The sequence below is a fragment of the Neodiprion pinetum genome, chromosome 6 (assembly GCF_021155775.2).
Source record: "Neodiprion pinetum isolate iyNeoPine1 chromosome 6, iyNeoPine1.2, whole genome shotgun sequence".
NCBI lineage: Eukaryota > Metazoa > Arthropoda > Insecta > Hymenoptera > Diprionidae > Neodiprion > Neodiprion pinetum.
The window spans coordinates 9,025,632-9,050,309 of NC_060237.1; the positions used below are offsets into that span (position 1 = coordinate 9,025,632).

General features: G+C 42.8%; 2 protein-coding genes across 4 annotated transcripts in view; one reads left to right on the forward strand and one right to left on the reverse strand.

Moving 5' to 3' along the window:
• Nucleotides 1-24,678, reverse strand: part of LOC124221211 (LIM domain only protein 3) — a 106,604-nt gene that overhangs the window by 19,129 nt on the left and 62,797 nt on the right. For all 3 annotated transcript variants that reach the window (XM_046630975.2, XM_046630974.2, XM_046630973.2), the window contains exons 2-4: nucleotides 22,470-22,578; nucleotides 22,234-22,371; nucleotides 20,924-21,049 (exon numbers count right to left, since the gene is read on the reverse strand). In XM_046630975.2, coding sequence (XP_046486931.1) covers nucleotides 20,924-21,049; nucleotides 22,234-22,371; nucleotides 22,470-22,558 — 353 coding nt within the window. In that variant the 5' untranslated portion in view covers nucleotides 22,559-22,578. The remainder of the gene's footprint in view (nucleotides 1-20,923; nucleotides 21,050-22,233; nucleotides 22,372-22,469; nucleotides 22,579-24,678) is intronic.
• LOC124221212 (uncharacterized) lies at nucleotides 4,659-6,675 on the forward strand. Its single transcript, XM_046630976.2, has 6 exons — nucleotides 4,659-4,803; nucleotides 5,397-5,470; nucleotides 5,555-5,708; nucleotides 5,772-5,963; nucleotides 6,177-6,285; nucleotides 6,364-6,675. The coding sequence occupies exons 2-6, from the start codon at nucleotides 5,404-5,406 to the stop codon at nucleotides 6,556-6,558; spliced, it is 717 nt and encodes a 238-aa protein (XP_046486932.1). The 5' UTR covers nucleotides 4,659-4,803; nucleotides 5,397-5,403; the 3' UTR covers nucleotides 6,559-6,675.

The following is a 24,678-nucleotide window of genomic DNA, read 5'->3' on the forward strand; positions in this document are numbered from 1 at the left end:
GTCTATCATTCGTTTGCTTCTCAAATCGAATTTTCCTTCACTGGTGTTGGAAAAAATAGCGCGGTCTACACGTGCGGATGAGTGATGTCTGTGTAGTACGTTTACAGCACTCTTCGGAAATTGCATACTTTCCGCACTTTTAACACAATATACCGATGACGAGAATATTCGAAAAGACGATTAGTTCGGTCGTTCTTTTCTTTTCCCGTACAACATTCGTAAGCGACACAAGAAATAGTGAAATTTTCCGAGTAAAAATAATTCACGTGAAATCGAGAAACTTCATGGTTAAAGTTTGCACGGTGGGGTTTGAAGTGAGGTGGGAATCTCCTTGGACGGAAGGATAATAAAAGTATTCCATGGCAGTATACTGCAGTTGTTGTGTATTCAAGGCAGTTCCCTCTCGGCGGATCCTGCGTTCAACCTCACCAGGTCGGATCTTCGCTCGGGGGTTTATTTCAGCGCTTATGTAAATGCAGACGTGATTTTTTCGCCACCTCTGCACCTGCCTCGTTTACCAAACAAAAACCTGAACAACTGTACACAAACGAACACCGACAGACCTTTGACGCGATTTTATTCACACGATTGCAGACCGAAGACCCGTAATCGCGTTGAGGAAACCTCGCTCTTCCGCGTCTCAAAATATTTCCACAAACTTCAGGCATTGAGTAGCAAAATAAAGAAAAGAAACAGCGTTGAGTAAGCGAAATAATGCGTTACGTAAAATGTGTGAAGAGAGAAAAATTAGAGGAGCGAAACACTGGAGTGCGAATCGTGGAACATGAGGCATGTTGGCCATAAAAAGCAATGCTTCCTCATAACGGCACGCGATAAGTATGCGACGTAAAATAAAATCGATTCGTACAGCATCGAACTAGGCTCATAAAATGGGACGTTAGAGGGGATGGTGGTGTATAATGGTGTTATGATTTCGAGGAAAGATACGTGGCGTGTTTGGCGATAACGCGATAAGGGTAAAAACCGCTAAACGCTTTGGGCATTAGCTATATTTTTATAGTACCGAATGCTAATGTCGTTATACCGTAAAAATGTGATTTTTCAGAAACGCTTCGAGAGTCCCGCCAACTTTAGAGGCACGAATATCAGGTGTAGATCGTATTGATTACTCTTGATTACTCTCCCCAGATGTACCGCGATTCTTATCTCCACCACACATGAAGTATAGGTAATAAGATTTTCAATTGGTGCACAATATATTACAGCGAATACAACCTGCGTCAAATGTTGTTCCACCATCCCAAATTGTTTATCGTTTCGCTTCCTGTACTTGAAAGAATACATTATAATTAAATAAAAGTAAGGCAATCACGCGGTGTGCATGGAAAATACACCGGTATTGAGGGACACTGTGAAAAACCTGCGTTCTAAAGTTTGGTCGACTCCATCATGTTGAAACGAGACAGCATTGTCGCAAATTTAGAGATCAGATACAGCAATGACTTGTCAAATGTTCCCCATATCATGTGCCGCGTCCACTGACAGACCGTCGAATTGTAAAAAATCCCGTAGATATTATACAAACGGGATAAATTGTACAGTCTGTAGAATCCCGGCTTGGCATGCAACGTGAAATTTGGTCGCTCGACGAGCGATGCAAGCGTCTGGTAAGTCCTTGAGTAAAATTTTCTCCGCTTCTCGCCTTGCTCTCTCCACTCGTCTTCTCTCATCTCTGGCGTTTATTGTTATCCCTGATCGCAAATTCCTTCCACCCCTTGGTGCTCGGCGTAGCGTTCGCTCTTAATTTGCATCAGGCCGCAAGAGGCAGCGGCTTGGCGCGGCGAGTCTAACGCGTTTAGCAGAGGCTCGAACCCTTAATCAGATCTTCCGTCGGTGAGGTGCGGGTCGGAGGCGGCAGTCATGCGACTTCGAAAGGTGGGAAGGGCGGAAGGGGTTGCAGCGTGCGCTCGAAGCCGCCGAGGAACTGGAAGGAAGGAAGGAAGGAAGGAAGGGATGTGCGAGGAGCCAGGTTTCCCGGCTAAGGTGCCGCTAAGTGTGAAGTTAATGGAGTCAAGATGCTGCCACCTTGAGAGACAGAGGCGTCTGCCACAGGGATCTACACAGACGTCTCACAATCCAGGTGCCATCCCCGTCTGCCTCCCATACACCACCGTTTGATTATTTAAAGGCAGTCAAGGGCTTCTCTCTCGACTCTGTATTGTTTGCAAAGGCGCAAACGTCGTTAGCCTCGAGAATTCTCCACACTATAACGCACCGTCAGATTCGGTGGTGGAATAATTTTCAACGTTTTCCCAACGCCATCCCTTGGAAACCATTTTATCCCTGAACTTAATTCAATGTACATATAACTAAACAGAAGTCACGCTGTTTCTCGACGCGACGCTATACGTTTAGTCCGAATCGCATCGTTGTTTGCTATCCAAAGTTCGAACGCGCGAATTGTTACTGAGGGGGTGGGTATTCGAAAAAATGTAGATCGGCGGTGTTGTTCATCGAGTGGGATATTGGAAAACTGTGCGCTTACGCCGCTGCGTAGGTATTAATACAAACACGGTTGAAATAAATTGAAATTTGTTTCGATGATGAGCGGGCGATACGATTCAACTGTTAATTAATTCAAACCATGAGGGTATCAGGGGCGGCGTGGCGTGCTAATTCGATCAGGAGTGCGTTCACTCTGCGGACAGTAGGGGCTGGTTTGGCCGGCGACAGTCTCGACGATCAGCCCAGCCGTGATTTGACGTTGCTATCTGAGCGCCACCCAGGCATACGGTTAAGCGTCACTCGGTGTTCCGTTTAATTTCCTAATAGTCCTCACCCGAGTCTCTTCTCTCCAGCACCGACTGTAATTGACGCAGTGTCAATCATATCGCTAATCAGACTTTCCCCGTTCCGCCGTGTCGAACAAATTCTCGTTTCGTTCAATGTGATTGGTTGGAAAATAAATGTACCTTCAACCAAATACCCGAATTATCCATAATTCGGTTGGGTGGAACCTGCGCGTTCGTCAGTTTCATCTCAGTTTCTGAAACCTGGAAAATCTGCAGACTTTTCAAACGGACGAGGCAAACAAATACCCACAAGAATAGACAGTCGCTGCAGACATTTGCGTTTCAACCCCTTCGCTCTCGAGCGTAATCTCGCGCTCCTTTCTCTAGACCATATTAATCTATATTAATGACCAGGATTAAGCGTGAAATTAAAACATCTACTCCACCGACCCACCCAGAGGGAGGCGCACTTATACCGAGTATTACAATGAAGCCTGAAGGGTTGAATATATCGGGATGAAAACGCGATACGTCTGTATTAAGGGATCTCGGAGCGCTTCCGCGACGAGAAATGACTGGCGAATGTCAGTAATAGGGTCGAAATATTTCACCCCTAGCCGAACAAAAGATCCGAGTTATGCAATGCTGATATAATTCAGAAGCTTCCCGGTTACATCATGACAAAGAAGGCAATTTCTCTGTGCCACTTTACTCGTGGCGAGTCCAACGGTTCCTTGACGTGGTCGCCGGTTTCCCACACCATTTCTCATAATATGTAACTGCAAACTGTACAACCGTCTAAACACGTTGTATAATACGGTCGCCAATTACATGCGAGAGCCGTGAAATCATACACATGTCATAATGCTCAGGGAGGTGGAAAGGCTCGATCGAACGAGGTTTTGGTGAAGGTTGTACGTGTTCGTTGGCCCCTGGAAATGCGGCGAGAGGAGCCCAAGCACGACTAACTCAGTCCTCGAAGACGATAGAGGGAAAATGACGTGCAATCAAATCAAAGATTATTTCCTCCAATAAAGTGGAACGCATTTCTTGGAGTAGCGCGGGAGGACTCCGAGGTTATAAATCTCCTGTAGCCCGGAGCGGACACTTATCAGTTTCAGAGTTGAGATATAGTCCTCAGGACCGCCGGGCGTTTGTCTCTGCAAATTGACGCCAGTCAAGTTATTAACTTCCTCGGCGACAAATTCGCGAAACTTTGTATAGTCCGTTTCACGCTAGAACTAATCGGATTCAACTTCATGAAATATTTCACAGTGCACGCTGCGTTTTGACTCACATCGAGACTCCGGGATTTCTAATTTCCATCATTGTATCGATAAATTTACAACCGTATGGTCATTTGAATTAGCCCTGCAGGATCATGTGGAGTGCAGATCGTGTGCGTTATAGCAACGCGAATGGCGCCAGCAGCTGTAACAAACTTAGTTTCCATGCAGTCCAACCAAGAAGGGATTAAGTATGACTTAGTACTGAAGTTGCGATCATTAGCTGTGTGGTCTTCTCAGCTGCTGGCCAAACTTCCTCTTAACTTGCTAGAGACCGTAGGGAAGGACGCGCTAGCTACGGGTTCTATTCCCTTCAGACATTGTTAGACTTCGCACTGTATTTCTTTTCTGCACTTACTACCATGCTACAGATTTCGTGCATGAGATAAAGATTTCCATAACACTGTACCGTAGTGTTACACTCGTGTTCTTTGGGTGATCGGTAAAACGGACCGAGTGTCAATCGTAGATCGATGAAGTACTGGTTCACGAGTGTTTGCCATCACCGGATTCAATCTCAACAAGACGGGCAGCCAATGATTTGAAGACCTCGATTATTTCCGGGGAAAAGAGGGGAACCGCGGTTTGTCGCCGATTGCGATAGTTCAGGTGTTCACACAGCCGTGAAAACCGACAGATGGGTATCTCACCCTCAAGTGTACGATTGCGATCGTGCTACAAGATGTATAAGTGTATATAAATAGGAGGATATTATGTCGGATTGGATCAGTACGTCCCTGTGGTTACATCGCTACGAATCACGCGTGAGTATGATTGTTAATAAATAGTATAATAGTTTTACAAGTTCTCATACGCGTCTTGGTTGGCACTTGACTTGTTTCTTCACTGCAATGGAAAGTAATCGGATTTCAGTCTACGAAAATCTCTAATATCGTCTGTCAGTTTTAAAGCACCGTGCGTGAATCAGAATCGCATAACTGAAAGATGGGACTTGTTGTTTAGCTTGGGAACGTTTAGCGATCACTGCATGTCCAAAAATCTTAGCCGATACTACGTCTGTACGGTATATTTTGACGTGATAGAAGTGCGGTGACCGTTATCCACAGCCCGAATCTTGCTGCCGATGCGGAAAGAAAAACAAATTAAGAAACAATTATAGTGGTGTGTCGTAGATTATTGATACGAAGTAATCAATTCAGCCAATCAAGACATGCTTGAAACTGATTAATACGAGCAATCAAGCCTCAATTAGATACCGAATCACAGTACAAGCTCGTGACTGTGATCAGATGATCAGCGATAAGAGTTACCTGTTCTGTAGCCAACTCTTTCCTCCTCTACGACCCACGTAATTATTTTCATTCATTCGAGTCATATCAGCTCAATTTCTACGCAGAGACAGCATGAAATTCTACGGCATAATTGTTCTCTTGGCGCTTGTCACCTTCGCCCATGGCCTACCTACCAGTAGTAAGTTGCGATCACCACAGTTTATTAGGTAAATTTAGCCACAGAATTTTTATTAATACGATTGTATGATTGTCTGAAACCCAGCGAAAACGAAGCGATCCATTAGCGACAATCTGGTATCGCTTGTCGAGAGTTTTCAGGAGACAATGAAAACCGGCGACGAGGACTTGGGAATCCCTGTGTTGGAGCCCTTCGAAGCTGATTCCATTGACATATCTATCGACGAGACTTCAGTAGCGTGAGTAAGAGTTCATCAGCATCTCGATTCCGATCTAATGAAGATTGTTTTCGTTCCACGCAGATTGGACGGCAATCTGAGTAACTTGAAGGTCGCTGGTCTGTCTAATTTCTCGATCGACACTTTGACGTTCAGTCTAATCGGAATCAGGTTCACCTTCGCTTTCACGTGGCCTAGTATCACCTTCAGCACGGGATATTCCATCGAAGGCACGGTTTCGAATGACATAGCGGTATACGGCAACGGGAATGCAACGTAAGTTCCGCACTAGCACGATACCTCTGTCGAGAAGCCTTTGGCAAGGTTTTGGATCGACAGGAGAGAATCATAACTGCATTATTAACTGCAATATTATCATTTGCTGGGGTTTTCTAGAACAAATTACGCGGAGAATCTTTACCACCGATGTAGGGTATTTAACTTTAGTAAAACTGGGTAAACGTGCCTCGATCAATCGTTATGTTACAGTGGCGAGATCACCAATCTAGTCGTTTCGGGAACCGCCGCGCTATCCGTGAGCAATTCGTATCTCTACATTCGCAGTTTGACGAGCGAGATCAGCGTGGAAGATACGGAAGTGAGTGAAATGTGCTATCCACACTCATGCCTTTTTGAGTTCTCTCTTCTCTTTCGTCAATAATGATTTACTTCACAGTTCGCGATCACTGGAATCTGGAATGACGACGACGTGTCGAAGCTCATAGGGGATGTGGTCAGTGACATTGCCCCAGTGCTCGTCGAGGAGTACCAGGACGAGATCACCACCGCTGTCAATGAAGTAGTCACCGAATATGCCAACGACTACCTCGGCACTATGACTCTGGCCGACCTCATTGGACTCCTCGGATAAGTCAGTGCGGTTACTTGCTGGCGAAACTTCAATGTCCAGCAAAGCAGCGATCAGATGTTAATCCTTCCTTCGAATGCAGGATGAAATCGAGTGAATAAATAGATCGTTGACGAACAAGCTGTAAAAACGATATATCTCACGTTACCTTCTACGAGAATTACGAGTTCATCGTTAATGATGACAAGTAACGATTTCCAGAACGAATTCAACATATACGCGCAGTCAGTCTTGAAACCACGAGGAAAACAATGTCTTGAATACTCTTTGATTTTTGAAACCGTCAAACACTGTACTAGTCGAGCGAAAACTTGATAGGTGACGGATTCGTACCTCGAATGAAAATTGGCGTTGTTCGTAGTCTGCGAAGTGGGAAACCCCCGAAGGATGGGGTGGTGGGCTGTTGGGCGGCGGGAGAGCAACAAACATAATTCAAACTTACGGGCGCCGCAGTATAATTACCGAATCTTGTAGCGGGCTCGCGGAGGTTGTCCTAAAACTTTGATCTAGGAGAGGGTGCGGAGGGTGGAACCAGCAAGGCCGCAGATAGAATAATGCCCCAAGGCTCGTTACAGCGGGGCCAGGTTGAATTTGACTCGGCCAAAATTTAAGCCGAAAGGTCCGTCTTCCTCGCGTCCCTCTTCACGGTGTCCTTCCCTCGGTTCCCCCTTATCTTCGGTGTGGCAGCTTGTTTGACTTCCGGCGCGGTGTCTCAGCGTGACCGGACGTACTTGATAACTGAATATCCTAGAGCCTCTTCTCTCAGCTAAGCCTACCGGTAAGCCTTTCCAAGGGTTGGCTTACATTAATCGAGTTCCTCCGAACTTCTATGGCTGATGCTCACACCGACTTTCGCCAGAAGATCCACCGCTGCTCGGGCAATTATCATCTTCACATCGTGCCTTTTAGCTCCATCCCCGGGGCTTCGAGTCCTCGTTACTCGAGCGAGAGTCGGAAGGATTAACCCGTCGAAAGACGCGAACGATGAAGAGTATCCTCATATTTCTCAATAAACGATAAATCACTCTTAGAAATATCTATATCTGTACGGGGACGTATAACGCTCTCTTATAGATCTCTCTCCCTCTCTCTCTCTATCTCTCTCCTTCTCTCCCCATCCTCTTTGATTCTCCCGATGCCATTAATCTATGGTTATCTATGGCGTGTGGCGGATAAGTGCGTTCGAATGAGCCATTTCACCCTTGGGAGTTAAAGCCCTGAGAGAAGATCGAGGAATTCAGTGCCGAACTAACAGAAGGGCGACTCGAGACTGCCTGCTCCCGCCTTTCTTCGCCCTTCGGCGACCAACCGACGCCGCCCTTCGTGATGAGCTGTGCAAAACTTGACCACCACTCTCATCTCCTTCTTCTCTTACCAATCCGTGATATCCTTCGACTTAATCGAAATTCGCTTATCGGTCAGACTTTTTTCTCAAATGCTCCAACTAAAAACCCATTAGAAACTAACGTCGGAGAACACAGTATAATCAAGAGTTAACTTTAAACTCAATCGAATTTTCAATCAGCAAGTACAACTACAGTCATGTTCAGGCATGGATGCCATAGATGAACAGACTCACTAATCGCGACTCGGTGTGCTTACGAAGAACTTATATCGTACGTACTGTCTCCGAGTCTCCACAGCGTTCTCTACGTTCTCTGTACGTATCGTACGTACCGTAACGTATCGGACAGCTGATGAAGCGCCAAGAGTGATCAGTGTGTCTTGAGTGCTACGCGTGTAAAGGTCTTCCGCAAAGTATCGCGAGATGAAAACATGCAACGACACGGTTACAAACACCTTCGTAAATATAAGCTGTGTGACCGAAACGTGCATTGAGCTTCCCTGAAAGTTGTTGATACACCGTGACACCATCGTTTTGGTAAGTCGATAATATGCTTTCGCCAACTCACGATGCGACCGGCGATTTCAAGGACGACTACCGTGATTCCGGTTTAAGCGAACTAAGGGATGAACGAATGAAAAAAAAATTGAGAGAAAATGTTGGCTCGACAAAGTAAGAGAGTCGATAAGATATTCGCGATATCGCGTGGATCTCGGAATCTCCGGATCTCCCGGGGTTCTGTCTCTCCGTCTCGCGGGCTCGGTTCTTTCGGTGAGTAATGCTTTCCAGGTTATCTTTCCACCTTGGCTCTCATAACTTCACGGAAGGCGCGCACCCCTGTCTGGCCCCCCGCGAACGAAACGAAACCGGCCTTGCACCCCGCCTCGGTGTAGTCTAACGAACCAAAGAACTGGTTGACTCGCATGTGCGGACGGTTACAACTCTCCCTGCAGCCGCGTTATCACGAAGCCCGTCGAGAGAGTTAAGTGGAAGAAAATGTGGCAAGAATCGTTGAAGCGAAGGGAAACTTCCCGTTTCTGCCGCGGGGCCGCCTCGAAACTCAACCGAACACAGGAAGCTTGTTAAAACGTAATGCCGAGCTTCTACCTTCCACTATACCTACACTGCCTAGATACGTACTATCGATTTCGGCATGCATGCGTCACGGATTTATACCGTACTGTTTGCCTCACGCACAAGGATGAGCACGCGTCTTAGCTCGACGCTTTTGACCGCTTACGAGAATTTTACGAGGTCAAAATTGCTCGGAAATCGTTTCTAGACAGCGTTACTTCGGAGTTTATTCGACTACCATTTCGTCGATTATTGTTTCATCAAATTTTTACTGTAGTGTAAAAAGCTCCCAAGCGCCGTGATAAACCTTCCGAGCTTTCGACCCTGACGAAAATTTCCGATTCGAAATTTCACTCGTTACGCGCGCGAGCACGAATGCTGCAATATTATTGTGGATGGGTCCCCATTGTGCGACGAGTGTGAATAGTTTGGAAGTGACGTCAGACGTGACGAGGGAGATATAATATGAAGTCGGTTCGCGGGTATCGCGAGTACCGAGCAGTCTGGAGAACTAAGTGTCTGGAGCAGATATTGTAGAACTCAGAAGCCAATGTGTCACCCAAGTCTCAGATTGTCTCCCCGCATCTCTGCTATCCGTGAAATGTCTGGAGCAGATTCCGAGGTTTGAGTGAGTGAAACGTTTTTGAACCATTGACTACTACTTACAATATTTAGTCAGAAATTGAGTTTCGCTAACGGCAAAGAAGTCGAGGCCTTGCAACGATTCGCGAGGCTCGACCTTATTTCCTCGTTAATTTCTTATTAATAACCGAAGAACGCGGCGTGTTATGGTTTGAAAGGGTTCGGCTAAGGGTAGCAGATGGTGCGGGATATCGCTTGAGAAAAGAAACACCTTGTTGGGGTTGATGACATTTCGTGCACGTAATGTCAGTCGGCAGGTCGTGGCTGGCATTTCTCTGACCTTTGCCACCCTCGCCTCTCGACGTCAATTTAACGTCATTTTAATTTTCACAACCATATACAGGTATAATCATCTTAGATCTTCAAGTAATTATCGCGTTTGAGTCGAACGGCGAGGCAGCTGGTATTCGTAATTGAAGCTCAACCTTTTCGTGCCATCTTAAACGATCAATTAGCGAAAGCATATTCGCGATATGTTTAGAAAGTCTTCGAGTTTGGATAAAATATTCCGGTTTTTTTTTTACTTCGAATTTTGAGGGAAACTATTTCACTACTTAAATAATAATAATAATAATCCTTTAACCTTTTTCAACCTTTAAAATTTGCTTCGACTTTATTTGAAATGAAACACCGAAAAGCATGATCAAATAATATTCTTCGAATCACGAAGATGTAAGATAAAAATATAAAAATTCACGGAACTTCCCTATTAGTCAAGGGTCGAAGCTGTTGACCTTGCAAAGTGTAGACGAGAACGGAAGTCTTTCTTCTCGAGTCACGCGAGGGCACGAAACACTCTTAAGGCTCAGTTGCTTAATCACACGCTTTTCAACGGTTCATGGGCGTCGTGGAAACGTCGGTTTGAAACATGTTTTTTGCCTGCAAGCAACAGTTAACGCGTTACAAAAACCGCGTATTGATCTATGGGAATAGATATATGGTGCATGCTCGGTGCGGTTATGCATGCTGCATATTTGTTTGCAGTAACTTTCCACAAATCATATTCAACGCATTAGCATGTAATTTTGCAGAAAAATATTTGGCCAATTTTATAAATTGCCAAACAGTGGGTCGGACGGTTCCCTTATGCAATAACACGTTCGGAATTATCACGATGGAATGCAACGGCGTTTTAGCGTTGAAATCGGAGTTTATACGTCAGTTATTGCATGTGCAGAATTGGCGTCGGATTAAAACCGTGGGGAATAATATTGAACGACTTGAAATAATATTTCACCAACAATAAAAGCGAGCCGTTCATTCAACGGGGTGTACAATATTCGAAAATATGTTTTGAAATTCACCCTGCAGCTCAACGTTTTCAAAGCTGATAATTCCGTGTAATTATCGCTGCGTACATACAGCCTTGTGATTTGTGAGCTTTGCCATCGAAATTGTTATGTACGCATATCTATTCGTGCAACGTCGTTCATAATTTCGATGACAAATAAATCGACTGTCAATTTGACCATTTTCTTTTTTCTTTCCTTTAAACAGAAATTTCCAGAGACAAAATTATCCGACGATTCATTTAACGAGTGGCAATAATGGTGCATAATCTGCGAATGATCGATTGCGAGCGTAACGGGCTTCGGATTTAAGCTTTCTCGACTTACGATCTGTTTCGCGAGGATCCTCGGTACCTATTGTCTGCAGAAGCCACGTCTTTGTCAAGCGATTACCTTGTATAGCCGTACACCGTACTCGCCGAACCTCCCCTCATCTCCCATTGCATTGTTTGTGTTTATATTATTGTATTTCGACATTATACGAGCTTAGCTGATTTAATTGTCATTGTTCCACCCACGGTCTTTGCGAATAATCGTGCCAACACACGTTGCAGTTACCTACGTTACGCAGGTACACGCCAAGCTGGAAATAAAAGAGAAATTTTTGATATTTTGCTTGGTTTTTTCTTTTTTTAACTAATCATTCACGCAGTTTTGAATGTAGTTTATATTTCATTACTTTGAAGCTTGATCAATGAGAAAAGATGACATATATTAGCGAGAAGATTTCGAACCATAAAGATTTAATGCGGACTTACGGTGTTCTAAAGGCTTTACAATACTTGCATGAGATTTCATTGGGCATCGTGATATTTCAAAGAATTTCAAAAGATCTCTGAAGATTTTCAGTATCTTCCCGGACTTGAATCACTGATTGTGTAGATCGAAATTCAAGACGAATTCATTTTGAAAAAATAACCATCCAAAAGAGGTATTCTTTCTTACGATTACCTTGAACCCATGCACTTGAACGACAATCCTAGAGTTTGGCGAAGAGGGGAGGAAAGCTAGACCATTTTGTTTCGAAAAGTGATTTTCAATGCTCGCGTCGACGCGGGGAGACCCCGTAAAGTGGCGTTGTATAATTCGCGGCACCAAATTCCGTCCATTTATGCCTGAGCTGACGATTAACCTTCGGTTGTGGCGAATAACTGTAGCACAATGTGCAAAGTCAACTTGGCACTATGAGTATATTCACACTCTCTCGAGACCCAGGCTTTACTCTCTCTCTCTCTCTCTCTCTCTCTCTCTCCCTCTCCCTCTCTCTCTGGCTCTCTGACCGCTGTGCTTCTTTCTCCTCCTCTTTACTTCATCCCTTCGTGCAGCCATTTTGTTTCCGGTGTCCCGGGCCGACTTCCGGCCAGCGTCACGCAGTCCTTACAGGCCGCGGAGAACCCCGGGAGCTCTTGAGATCTACTTTTCTGATTATATTCAAATTAAATGCGACTTCTGACCGGTAATATACTGCCGCCAATTTAACCTCGGCTAACAACCCTCCACGGAAGTTACACCCTCCTTGCCTCCTTGCCTTCTTCGCCTGCGATCGAGCCCTACACGTGTGTCAAATTCGCATCGAGATCTCGACTTTGTTTGTTTACCGCACGTATCGTTTTACCACCAACGAGCAATTCGTAGCCACACCTCGGTTTTGCCGTTGGCTCGAAGACTCCGCTTATACCGAAGCCGTTTTACTTACAATTAAACTTGGCTGAATAGACCAATCAATCCGGGCTTTTTGGTACTTAAATCTCACCTGAAAACTAACTGCGCAGCAATTTGAAGCACGTTTAATAAACGAAAATGCACACGTTTATCCAACTCAGTTCAGGGGACGACTTATTTTTATTAATGTTCAAAAGTGGAAAACGCGTTTCTTTCTTAGTTTTTCGCTTCTTGGATGAAAAAAGTAATCAAGCAATCATTGTACCCCAAGAAGAAAAGTCGTAGAGAGTTGAAATATCTTCGAAATGAGCCCAAGTCATTTTTATTTGAAAAAAAACTTTAAAAACCGTAGAAACGGAGTCATTTTCCAAAAATTTATAACTCCGCCAATTCATAAGTTGTAGGGCAGGCCTTCTTCGACATAGTAGCGTAAATAATATGCAGATTACGTGGTCGAAGGATGGATGCTGTCGGATTAGTGGTTTTTGCACAATTTTGTATTCACATTTTTTGTCCGTCATATTGCGTAATGTATCCTTGCTCGAGAAACGCTTCAGTATAAATTTTTCAAACGGATTTTTAAAGTGTACCGTACAAATCGTCTATCCCAGTTTGGCGTTAAAATGGGTGAAAATGCGTACAAACGTAGTGCTAAACGTCAAAGCGCGCGAATACTTGGCAATACTTGTGATTTCAATTTTTTCTGACAAAGGATAAGGGTATTTATTTGTATACAGCGTATTCGTGTAATGAGTTTTTTGCATAAAGTAATCGAATGCATACGTTTTCGATTAAAGAAGGTATTTTTGTGGGTAACGACCACATTTAATGTATTTAGCGAAAGGTTTTTGCACCAAGGGTGCTTTTTGGGAGGGATTATTGTTACCTGAAGACAGTTTCAGACGATTTTTAGAGGGTTGATACAGGAACAAATTAGTCATGATTTGTCAAAATTCAAGGTACGCCATTCCTTTTGTTCTGTAAAAATAGTAGAACAATGCGACTTTTTAAAAATTTGTTTAATAATGCATAATTTTTTTTTGTACGGACTCACAGTTTTACAATTCGTCCCGCGTTTGGTTAATTTGGTTTTAATTAAATTCATTGGTGTGTTTTTCCACTAGATCGTGCGTCAAAATCCAATCTTTTCGAAGTTAATCTAATTCGTATTTATCACTGTAATCACGACTACAACTAATTTCTTTGTTTTCTTGCAAACACGAAGCTGTTTGTTTCGAGTATTCAGACGATCGTGCGCTATTTTTTTACTCCAAAAATTGAATTCACCGTCGCGTTTTTCACTTCAATCTTCTTTTGACAAGATTTTCAATGACCCGCTTCAATCAAAATCATCCCCATGATGTCTCGACCATTATTGAAGTGCAGGTCCGCAAACGGATATCAGGTTTCGAAAGCCGGACGCCGCGTCAAGGAGGGAATTCAGTTGCATTTTGAATTTTGGAAATGCAGTCCAGCCTCGAAGGGCTTCAATGTCCGACCCCCCTGCCCTTCTCTTCCCTCCCCTCGCGTCGAAAGCGAGTCGGCATGGGAATCCCTTTGTCATTCGATAGCCGAGACTCTCGTTACCACAGCTTTGGGAAACGCAATGTGCTTTGTGTATTCGACACCGATTTGTAATAAGCGACGCTTTCATGTCCGTCGTCAATAAATGCAATTTTAATACGCTGCGTGTGGCTCGGTATAAATATAAATCTGCTCATATGCCAGTTTTTCCAAATATGTCAATCTCAATCATTGTCAATCGATATTTTAAAGCTCTGATCGCATTCGACGAAACTTTATCTTCGAGCAAGTATAAGATTATTGTCAGCAAATTTTTATAACTCAATATATACACTTTGAAGCTGCCTAATTATATTCGCTAATCAATGTTTGCTTGGTTGGATGAAAGTTTCATTTTATCTGAACAAATCATTTGATCAAATCCACACAAGAAATTCATTCAAATAAATTTATTCGATCAAAGTGAACCTGGTTTGAATAAAAAAAAACTTATTTTCTAGCAAATCAAACGCTACTTGATGATTTCAGTGAATTCAATCACTAGTTCTTATGTGGATTCGTCTTTTCTTAAGACGAACCATATAACAGAATATCCGTAACAAGTTAATGTACGCGATAATTTAAAACGTTTAATTTTCTTCCTGCTCTTTTTTTCTAGTTATTTTATTTATCTTCAATTCGGCGATCCTGGAATGGCTCTTATTTGAAAATGTTTATCAAATTCTCGTCACCTATTTCGACCGTCGCTTGCTTAATGTACTATAGCCATAAAATTCGCTCACGCATGGCCATGTTTCATTTGCGTATATGAAACCCACAGACTTGCCACCCGGATGGATTAGAATCAAGAAACCACGGCTCCTAACTCTTGGGAGTGGAAACACGTTTTGCTAATTAATTAACTCACTGTACTTTACATTGCCTCTGTTTACGCATACATACGTATACGTTTACGTAAAGCTACCTATACATACATTTATGTACATTGCACATACCTGAAACTCAAAGAATTATTCCGCATTGCTTTTTATAACCTTTTTATAACTAAATATATATATATAGTTTTATATAGTATATAGTATATAGTTTTACTTGTGTGATTCACAGCAATTTTTTTAGTACGTGATTCATAATTGATTTTAGGTCGAAATATGCAAATTTACTAACAGATTGCAGAATAATCAAAATTTCACAGCGAAAATTAGTTCACACAGATTTTTTTGGAAACTCTGTGGATTCTGAAAAAAAAATGTAATCAACAAAACAAATCTTCAACGAAAGTTTCTGTCGATAAAAATTCGTTTTTGTTTTCAACCCCAAGTTTCAATTTTAAAGCTCCTCATGACAATAATTTTTATGCGATAGGCTTTTCGTTTATGATTTTATATTCCACCTAACGCACTACCATTCTCGACGATATTCTTTCGCAGTCACTCGTCACAGTCCGTATGACAAACCTCGCTGTATTAATCCATGTATTTTATCTGTATGTCATACGCATATAACAAGGAGAGAACCCTTGTGCATTTATAAGATCTGAATTAGTTCATAACTGTCAGCCGAGTTAAGCTGGCGGGGTTTTTGAGACGCTGTCATGCAAAGTGATAGTTTAATCTCTGGTTTAAACTGATCCTAGAATAGAATAGGCGCTCCTGAGCCTCGCCTGGATTAACGTACGTTGGGCTCAACCGTCTCGCATGACGGATAGTTTCCTTCGCGTTGCCGCAAAAAGTTCGGGCACCTGCAGTTTCGGGGTTAAAAAATAGGCCGAAATCCCACGTGTAATTCAGTCGGCGTGGAAGTGCATGGATCAATCGGTTTAATCAAGGGTGAAATTTACTCCGCGTTTTACGAAGCTTACAGTTTTACAGAGGGTTGAAATATCCTATGTTTTATTCGATTTTTTATCTAAACTTTTTCATATTCCTAGCTTTATCAATTCGCATTGTGCACACGGATTGGCAATTCGATTGCGAATTCCTGACGTAATTGATTCTCTACGAAGTTCACGTTTCACTTTGCAATTGAAATGTATTGGACAGGGAATTTGGACAAAAATGCGATAAATAGTTGCAGACCGTAATTCGAAAACCACACGCGCGGCTTCTGCCTGTTAATTAGTACCTATTACTCGGCTCGGGGGGGAAATTTGTGAAATTCTAATCTGATAGGGTGTGGCGGGTTTTTCACCGCCGAAAATAATGCTTCGTATGCACCGATCGAATTAATCGCGCAATCCGTATTTTTTGCTAACAGGATGGAAAAATAAAATCGCAATGCGGGAACGTCCGGGGGGCGGAAAGAGAGGCTCGAATCGCTAATCTATGGACTACAGAATAATTAATGAGACATCAAATCCTGTTAAATGCTCCTGAATTAATTGGACAAATACGAAATTAGCCAGGCTATCCTGCAGCTCGGCTCTCGGTAAAATGATGCAGAAATTTGCGGTCTGGCAAATATTGTTCGACACTATACCGTAATATCGTTTGGCACGTGTGTTGCGCACTCGTCAACGCGGCAAGTTTTCAGCGGAATTAACGCGCGGTCGAACCCATATCGAAACCTCATTAAAACCAGTCCAATTCCGCAAACGAACTCGCAATCGGCGTCAACGATTCTATTCCCAATCAGTTTTATTCGGAATCTTTCATTCTCATCGCTATTTTAGCTGTAAAATTAAAACGGTTCAAAATTGCTTCCAAATCATCCACATTTGATTTTTCCACACAAAGGAAGAAATTATTTTACTTTACTTTTATCAAATTTCTCGTTTTTCAGCCAACGAACTTAGCATCGAAATTTCGTAATCAACAAGCTTTATTTACCTGTGTATTCGGTGTTTTCAACAAAAAAAAAAAAAAAGGGTGGGTTTAATTATACGCACGTATATAACGAAGAGGGGGACAAAGTTATCTCGAGTTTTGTTTAAAGGAACTGTAATTATATGTATATATGTATGTTAAATCCTGTTTGCCGTTTGACCGTTAAGCGGAAAGATATTTTTTAATTTTCCATTTCAGTGATATCGCGATGCAGCATGTGACAAGAACAAACGCTGTGTTAAATTTTTTGATAAATATCACCCCTCGCATTTCATGTTTACATATTCTATTTCCCCCTCGTCGGAACGTGACCTCACATAATTGAACATAATTAGGAAGAATGAGTCCGTTTTTTCCCTAAATGTATTTATTGTACATATCCACATTCTACATTATCTACGTAACTTCAGAGTCGATTTTCGGATGATTTTCATTACCAGGCCAGGCCAAAACTAAATTTCATTTTAAATGCCAGCACGAAAAATCTGACCTATTTTCTACTCCGTATTGATTCCATGAATCCAGTTTCGCACTGGTTTCCAATATTTTTTATACATATTTTCTATCTTCCCTGAATTTGGATGTATGCGGTAGAGAAGGAGGGTTGAAAAAACAAAATCAAAAAAACCTCGTACGGTTTTTCGTGAAACAAATGTTGAAACGGAATTTCGCGGACTGAGAAACGACCTGCAAACATACGATTACGCTACGGTTGTCGAGCACGACGTGGTGACGCGATGGGTAGTTCATGCAACACGCTTAGCATGAGCAAACGTTGCAGCATCGTAACTCGATGAATGACGATGCCATTCTCGGTGGTTTCCCTCCCTCGCTTGCGCAACCGCGGATCATAACGTAAACTGTGTACTGCGATATCGCCACTTGAATTCGCACAATTCATTGCTGCAAGTTTTTTGCAACGCCACACTCGGTGGATCTGACAATTTTACCATCATTAATGTTCTTTTCGCTCGTTAATCGTAACTTTTTTCGACGTTACAGGAAGAAATGGAATATGAAAGTCGGAATACAGCCGTGGGGATGACGCGAAATTTTGGATAAAAATGAGGGTAAGTCAGAATTAAAAAGCACAGATTTATATTCTGAAACCATTCGACGTGGATTATGCGAATTGTTTGAAATTATAGAATGGTGTACCAGGTCGATATCTCGAATCTTATTTCTTTTGTAATACGTTATTGTAGACTAAAATCTAAGCGACATGTATTTCTTTTATCTGCCATTAAACGCTTTGAGGGGGTGAAATCATCCTCCCAAGTAATTCATTTCGAGGGGCGATTTGGCAGATTCACCCACAAGAACGTAATATTTTTAACTAATCCAACTGAAAAAGTTTTCTCATAACGAGATATGAAAAATGTTATTTTCTCAGTTAAAAAAAAAAAAAAGAAAAAAACCGTTATATCGCACCTTGACATGCTTTACTTTGGAGGGTGGTTTCACCCCCTTGAAGTATTTAATGGCAGATGTAAAAAAAATACCTGTTGCTTAGTTTTTAGTCTACTATAACATATTACAAAAGAAACTAAATAGGAGAGATCGATCTGGGATACATTTCTTGTTACTGACCGGACTGTTTCTATAACGATGACATAGTAATTTTGCTAACCATAATTACTTCTCGCAACTAATTAAATAATACATACCGTTTAACGACGCGATGCGATGAATACGAATGAGATATCAGGCAGACCGAAATTGCATTGAAACGATAATTCCAATTTTCCGTTACAGCGGTAGATGATAAAATTCTAGATTATCGGTGATCATTTATGCCACCACGAGGCGGTACTGTGGAATTATATTCTCGCGTGAATGTATTTCACAATTTTACACACCGTACAATCATATTCTGCACAACGCGTGTAAACGTGATAAAAATGTCGCGGGGATACTTGTCGAGTTGCAAAGTCTACCACGGAATATTTCCACGCGAATTGTGGTTAAATTTTCGAATTTTCGAAAGCCAATTACACGAATTGGCAAATTTTCGAGATCCGTGAATTTCCATCGTACCGATGACGGTCGACTTATCAGCTCGCGACAATTTGTCCGTTTCGTACAAGTATAAATTTTTTTTCCATATCCAACAGCAAACATCTTCGTCTCCTCTCCTTCGGCAAACTTGGGCAATCTCATCTCAATATTGAACGCTACTCGAGGATCGTGTACCTCTGATATTATTCTGTGAAAGGGGTGTGTATGCGTAGGCATGAGATTACTGCGCGGCCTTTACCAGGTTGCAAGTTTCGCAAGCCATCCCCTCGAATTGTTTCAAAGCGTTCCCCTTAGAATATCGTGATTTAATCAAGGTATTAGACAAAATAATTTGCATTTTACTTTCACCCTTCTCCTTACCACCCTTATCCTCTCTCTCTGTCTTCGCCATTCTCCGTGTATGCTTCGAGCAGTTCCCTTCAGTTGTCAATTATTATCTATCTCCATTTTATGATGAGTTTTTTTTTTTAGATTTAGATTTTTTCTCTGCCTCGTGATTGTAAAATTTGACGTTTAGTGGAATAAATTGACTCGAAAAATTTGAGTCTGTGATATCCAGCTTGTACATTATTCTAAAATCACAACTTGCCGTAGGATACGGTCGAATAATGAAAATACGTAACGTGTTTTTGAATAAATGGAAATCAACCCTTTAGAAAATGCATTTAACTATCCTAATACTCGATCAATATCACTTTGCAGGCTTTGAAATATTAAATATTATATGTATTTCACTAAATTTTAATAAAAAATTGTACTAATAATGTGGTAAAGCGAAGAAACAAATCTTTGTGTAAAAAATGGCATAAATCATTAAAAAAAAACACATCTTTTTGAGTTCCGCGAGCCCTAAATATCAACCGATGTCGATGAAACTTTGGGTATCACTTTTATTCTTTGTCTTCTATAACACATTGAACGAACAGCTTCAAATTCGGCAACTCGATTTTTTTGGCACAGTCCTCCTGTAAAAATTCTTCACCAAGTTCGCGGCACGTAATGTTTGTTTCGATCGGTGTTTCAATCTAACCGAAAATCTCAGACTCTGTTTCGTCGTCGAGATAAAAACAGTCGAGTCCCCATGACGGCGATAATAAACGATGAGATAATTTTCTCACCGTGAATTATATTCACCAGCTGGGGAGTTTTCTAGCTGTTTGGACCCGCGAGGACTGCAGAGTCGAGTTGAGCCAGCTCGACGGAGTTTGCAGCTTAACTCAGTTGTTGTGAATAAGTAAGCGAAGTGTTGTAAAGTTAGAGTTTTGGAGATAGACAGAGATGGAGGGGGACGGAGGAATGGTGGGGTGGATAAATTAAATTGTTATACGGATGAGCTGCCTTCAGGAATATCCGAATGAGACGTGCGTCATCGGGTGTGAAGATTTAATTACCGAACGAATTGTTATCAACAAAGACGCGCGTCTCGCCGCGTTTCAAAACGTGTTCGTCACGCGAGACATACTCGCCGATTTTCCACCTCGTTTCAATGATTTATTTTCACTGTTTCTCATTTTGGTTAATTCTATAATTCTCTTGTTGCGGAAATAGAGAATACTGGAATTGTAAACAAAAGATTGAAAACGATGCTTCGCTTGAAATCGCTCGAAAATCTATCGAAATCCGGTAGATTTTCCTCGATTTCATCCAGTCACTGAAACCGATTTTTATGCAGTAGTCAATTTAGTATTCCCATTTTTTAGTCACAATCAATACCGGTGAAATATTGTAAAATTGAATATTTACCGATAAAAAATAATGTTCTAAATAAAATGAGCCATTATAGAGTCAAATAGAACGAATCTAATAGATTTTTAGCCATTTTCAAGTGATTTAAATTGAACAGTAATTTGACAAATGCTAAATTTGCGATAAACTCGTGGTAAGGTTAATAAGAAGCAACGATTTTTTGCCTATCTGCGCGCCTATTACAAACATGCTGGTCACGCCATAACATTGCGTGCGGAAATATCTGCGATTAATTGGCTTACCGGTGATTGCACTGCTGACAAGCGAAACACTCCAAGTGATAAACGTTCGCTCTTGCTCTCATCACCATCTCAAATGCTGGTATCACTTTGCTGCACGCTGCACAGTAGCCGGTATTTCCAAAGAGCCTGAAAATTCAGGTGGATAAATAAACATTTTGACGCTGAGTCACGGGTCACAAAAAGTTCAGGTATAAAGTCAGACATTTTTGAATATCACCAAGCAGATTTTTACTGGAGTTTTCTCAGTTACTCGTCTTCCTTTTTCGTCGTACGATTTTGAATGAATGAGGATATTTACTTCCCTTGAATTTTTCGGGAATACGATATAATTTAAATAGGAATCGCATTGTTTTTTTATCGATAAAGCAACCGATCGATCTTCCCAGTGCCAAAATAGCGTTCATGGTTAAATACGAAAAATTTTGCGCGACGTATCTGAGGCGCAGATATGAAAGTCCTTACTAGATTTTGCAGTGCAAGTGCAGCAGACACGATTTTCGCGTTAAGAAAATATCGCTCGTGAGAAAAATAAAAGCTGTGGATCTCGGTTTCGGAAACGGCGGATAACCAATACCGATATCCAATAAAAGGCCTGGTAATATCATTCTCAAATATTTGACCATTAATAAGGACAATAGTTTCAATAACTCGCAACGCGAAGCCGCCGCCAGGCAACCAGGCACCTGTGCGCTCCCTCGGGAGCCGGTAATCTCAACGTGGCTTGTTTGTTCAACGCGTGTTTATTCGGGTTGTAGATATATTCAATAAGGGAAATTCATCTGGAATATTCGATTTGTGGCACGCCGTTGACCCAAGGCTGTTTTGTAAACTTTCGTTTGCTCTTCGCCATCACATATCAAACTTTCGCACAATGCAAGTCCATTCGTCTCGCAATTTTTTACAACCATTTTAACTGCAATCCCTGTTGGGCGGCTCCGTTAGAAATTGGACTGAGTTGACTGGCATGGAAAAGAGGATCAAGTCGACTTGTTGCCTTGTAGTTTTCGACGAAAGAAATAATACATTATGCAACAAGGGAATAAAGAAGATTATTACCCGCAAACGCGGTGAGAGGGAATAATATGCTACTTTCGTTCCACTTTCCATGTCGAAAAAGTTGACATTACGGTTGAGTCGGGAGTGATATTACTTTTCATCCCGTTTTTTGAGTGGTTGAAAACTTGAGGAGTTGGACTGATTTACTCCTTTTTCCATCACAGCATATATAATGTATAATCCGAATTGAAGAACTCATCAAAGTGCAGCTAAAGCCTGCCTTGTTTTCCGTTTTATACTCTAAGCTGACTTACCTGAGATAATCTCTTTTGCAGAGTATCAAATTAGCTTTCGTGTAGAGCGTCGAGCCAACTTCTCCAAGCCTGCAGTCACAGCATCCGCATTTCAGGCAATCCTCGTGCCAGTACATATCCAGGGCGTTTAGAAGATACCTGCGGGAGTATTAATCGTTCTGTGGTAGATTACCGAAATTCGCACTAGACCGGCTCATCGTGCCAATTTCAAGATTCCGACAAAGACGCGGACTTGCCTTTCGGTTATGCTCTTTCCGCACCCAGCGCACTCTTTTTGGGTTGTCCCATTCTTGGTCGGTTCCGTCTTGCTCACGTCCATCGTCATTTTCTCCCAAGTCAAGTATTCTGGAATCATAAAAGCGAAAAGCACTCGTGATAAAAGTCTGATAACAAGAAGAGACATTTTCATCTTTCGCAGATCCGATAAGTCCAGACTCTACGGTCTGCGGAATGACAGTTGCGGAGCATTGTTTTCATTCTTCCAAACTTTCTGACCCGCTGTAAAGTCGCCACAGACATTCGGGGCCAACTGCCAGGAGTTCGGGACAGAATTTGAGAGACTCCGCGGATCTGAAGGCAACGTATTCCACCTGCTGACGTTTGGACAGAAAGTCAGAAGCTCTCGTTTCGCGTGAAGATTCGATCCTAACCGAACCGGTATAACGAATAGGTTATAACTAGTTCCGAAGGTAGAGGTAGAGGGAATAGTCGTGAAGGAAATCAAACTATCGTGCTCACGTTTGACCAGATGATCCCTTTCGGGGCATTTAACAAGTTTCAGAAACAGCTGTTACGCGAATCCCGCGTCGGGTTGTCTATGAGTAATTAGAGTTAAGGCTTGAGAATTTAACCGCGGTTACAGCCATCTGTGTCCGAGTCGGGGGTGCGCAGCTCGGTGCGGTCAGAGTTTAGAATCGAATTAGTTTGACCCCCGCCCTCCTCACCAGACCTCGACGTCGTGTTTATCCTCGCCCACCATTCCGCCAGATATTTGAAAACAACTGCAGTTTGTCAGGCACCGGATGTGCCTGGCTTTTACATAATTCATCCTGCACGGGCCCGAATTTGGAGAGCGATCCTCCTCAGCCATCGGATATCGCTCCTTATCGTTCCCCAGTCACCATCCACCGGCTGTAAGCCTCCATCCGCCCTTTCAAATCCAAGTGTCCAGGACGCCGGGACACGCGATGTTTGCAGGCTGCTAAAACTCCGCTCATTCCCCTCAGCAGTTATGAGCAAAGTTTATGTGGTTTCAATATGTCCTAACCGCTTGGACAGTGCGAGTCCCCCAACCTTCCACCTTCCACCACGGATACTAATATCTTCTCCGGGCTGCTCGGCTGCTTTGAAGTAAATTCCAGTCGTCCACTACCAAACGTCTGTCATCGCGTCCTCGATTAACCGTCTTTTCGTTCACTGGGATGGTGGTTACAAGTCCGTTCACTTGTCACTTCTCATCTTACCAAGTTTCCGTACCTACTTTTCCACCATTTGTCGATTCCCAATTCCGACTCAAAGACAGGTTTGGAACCAAGTTACAGCTCTGCCTAGTATCTCGAAAATCAGTGCTATCGATCCGCAAGAGGGTAAAGGTACCCTGACGTTTCCACGTGATTTGAGATTATAGTTTTGAGGTCGTCACGAGTACATAGATCGGTGGACCAGGAGTCGGAAGAATTGTATGTATATTCAAATTCTTGCGGTTACGACACAAAGCTTTGTCGGTCAGGCTGAAATTTGGGAAAGTTGAACCGACTCCGACCCAAACCCGCCGCTTCAACCCCCAATACCACGGGAAACCGACAATTCCGCAGGAATTCTACGAAAACGCGACTTTACAACTCGCGTATCTCCCCTTTCCGCAGGACACGCGTTACATCGATTTTCCCGACGTCTTTTTCATCGAGCGCAAAAAGAGCCGACGTGATTATCGAGGCGCGCGACACGCACCTTCGCTCGTCGGCTCTCTTTTTCCCTTGAGAATTTGCGCGAGAGGGTGGATCGCCGATTTTACCTACCTGTCGCTCGGCGTAAACACCGGAGACGCAAATTCCCAAAACTTGGTTCAAGCCGAAATTAATCGAGTCAATCAAGATTATCATCTCCGGCGTACCCGGGCGTAATCTGCCAGGCAGCCAACCTCACTCGCCCGACCATCACCCCAGGGCTATTACGGCTGCTTGTTGGGCCCTTCGACTCGGGAGAACAAGGGGCGAGAGAGAGAAAGATAGAGAGAGAACCAGCTACCGGAACGGAGGGCAGGGTGCCGGGGGAGGTTCTCTGTCGAGGAATGCCTGGGTACATATTTGCGGTTTGTTAAAGATGAATTGGACCGTATCGAACGATGGGAAGAGAGAAGACACCGTTTAAAAAAATATCCAGTGATGATATTCGCGCCAGTTATGGCGAACGGGAATGAAATAACATACCTTCAAATTCGATGAA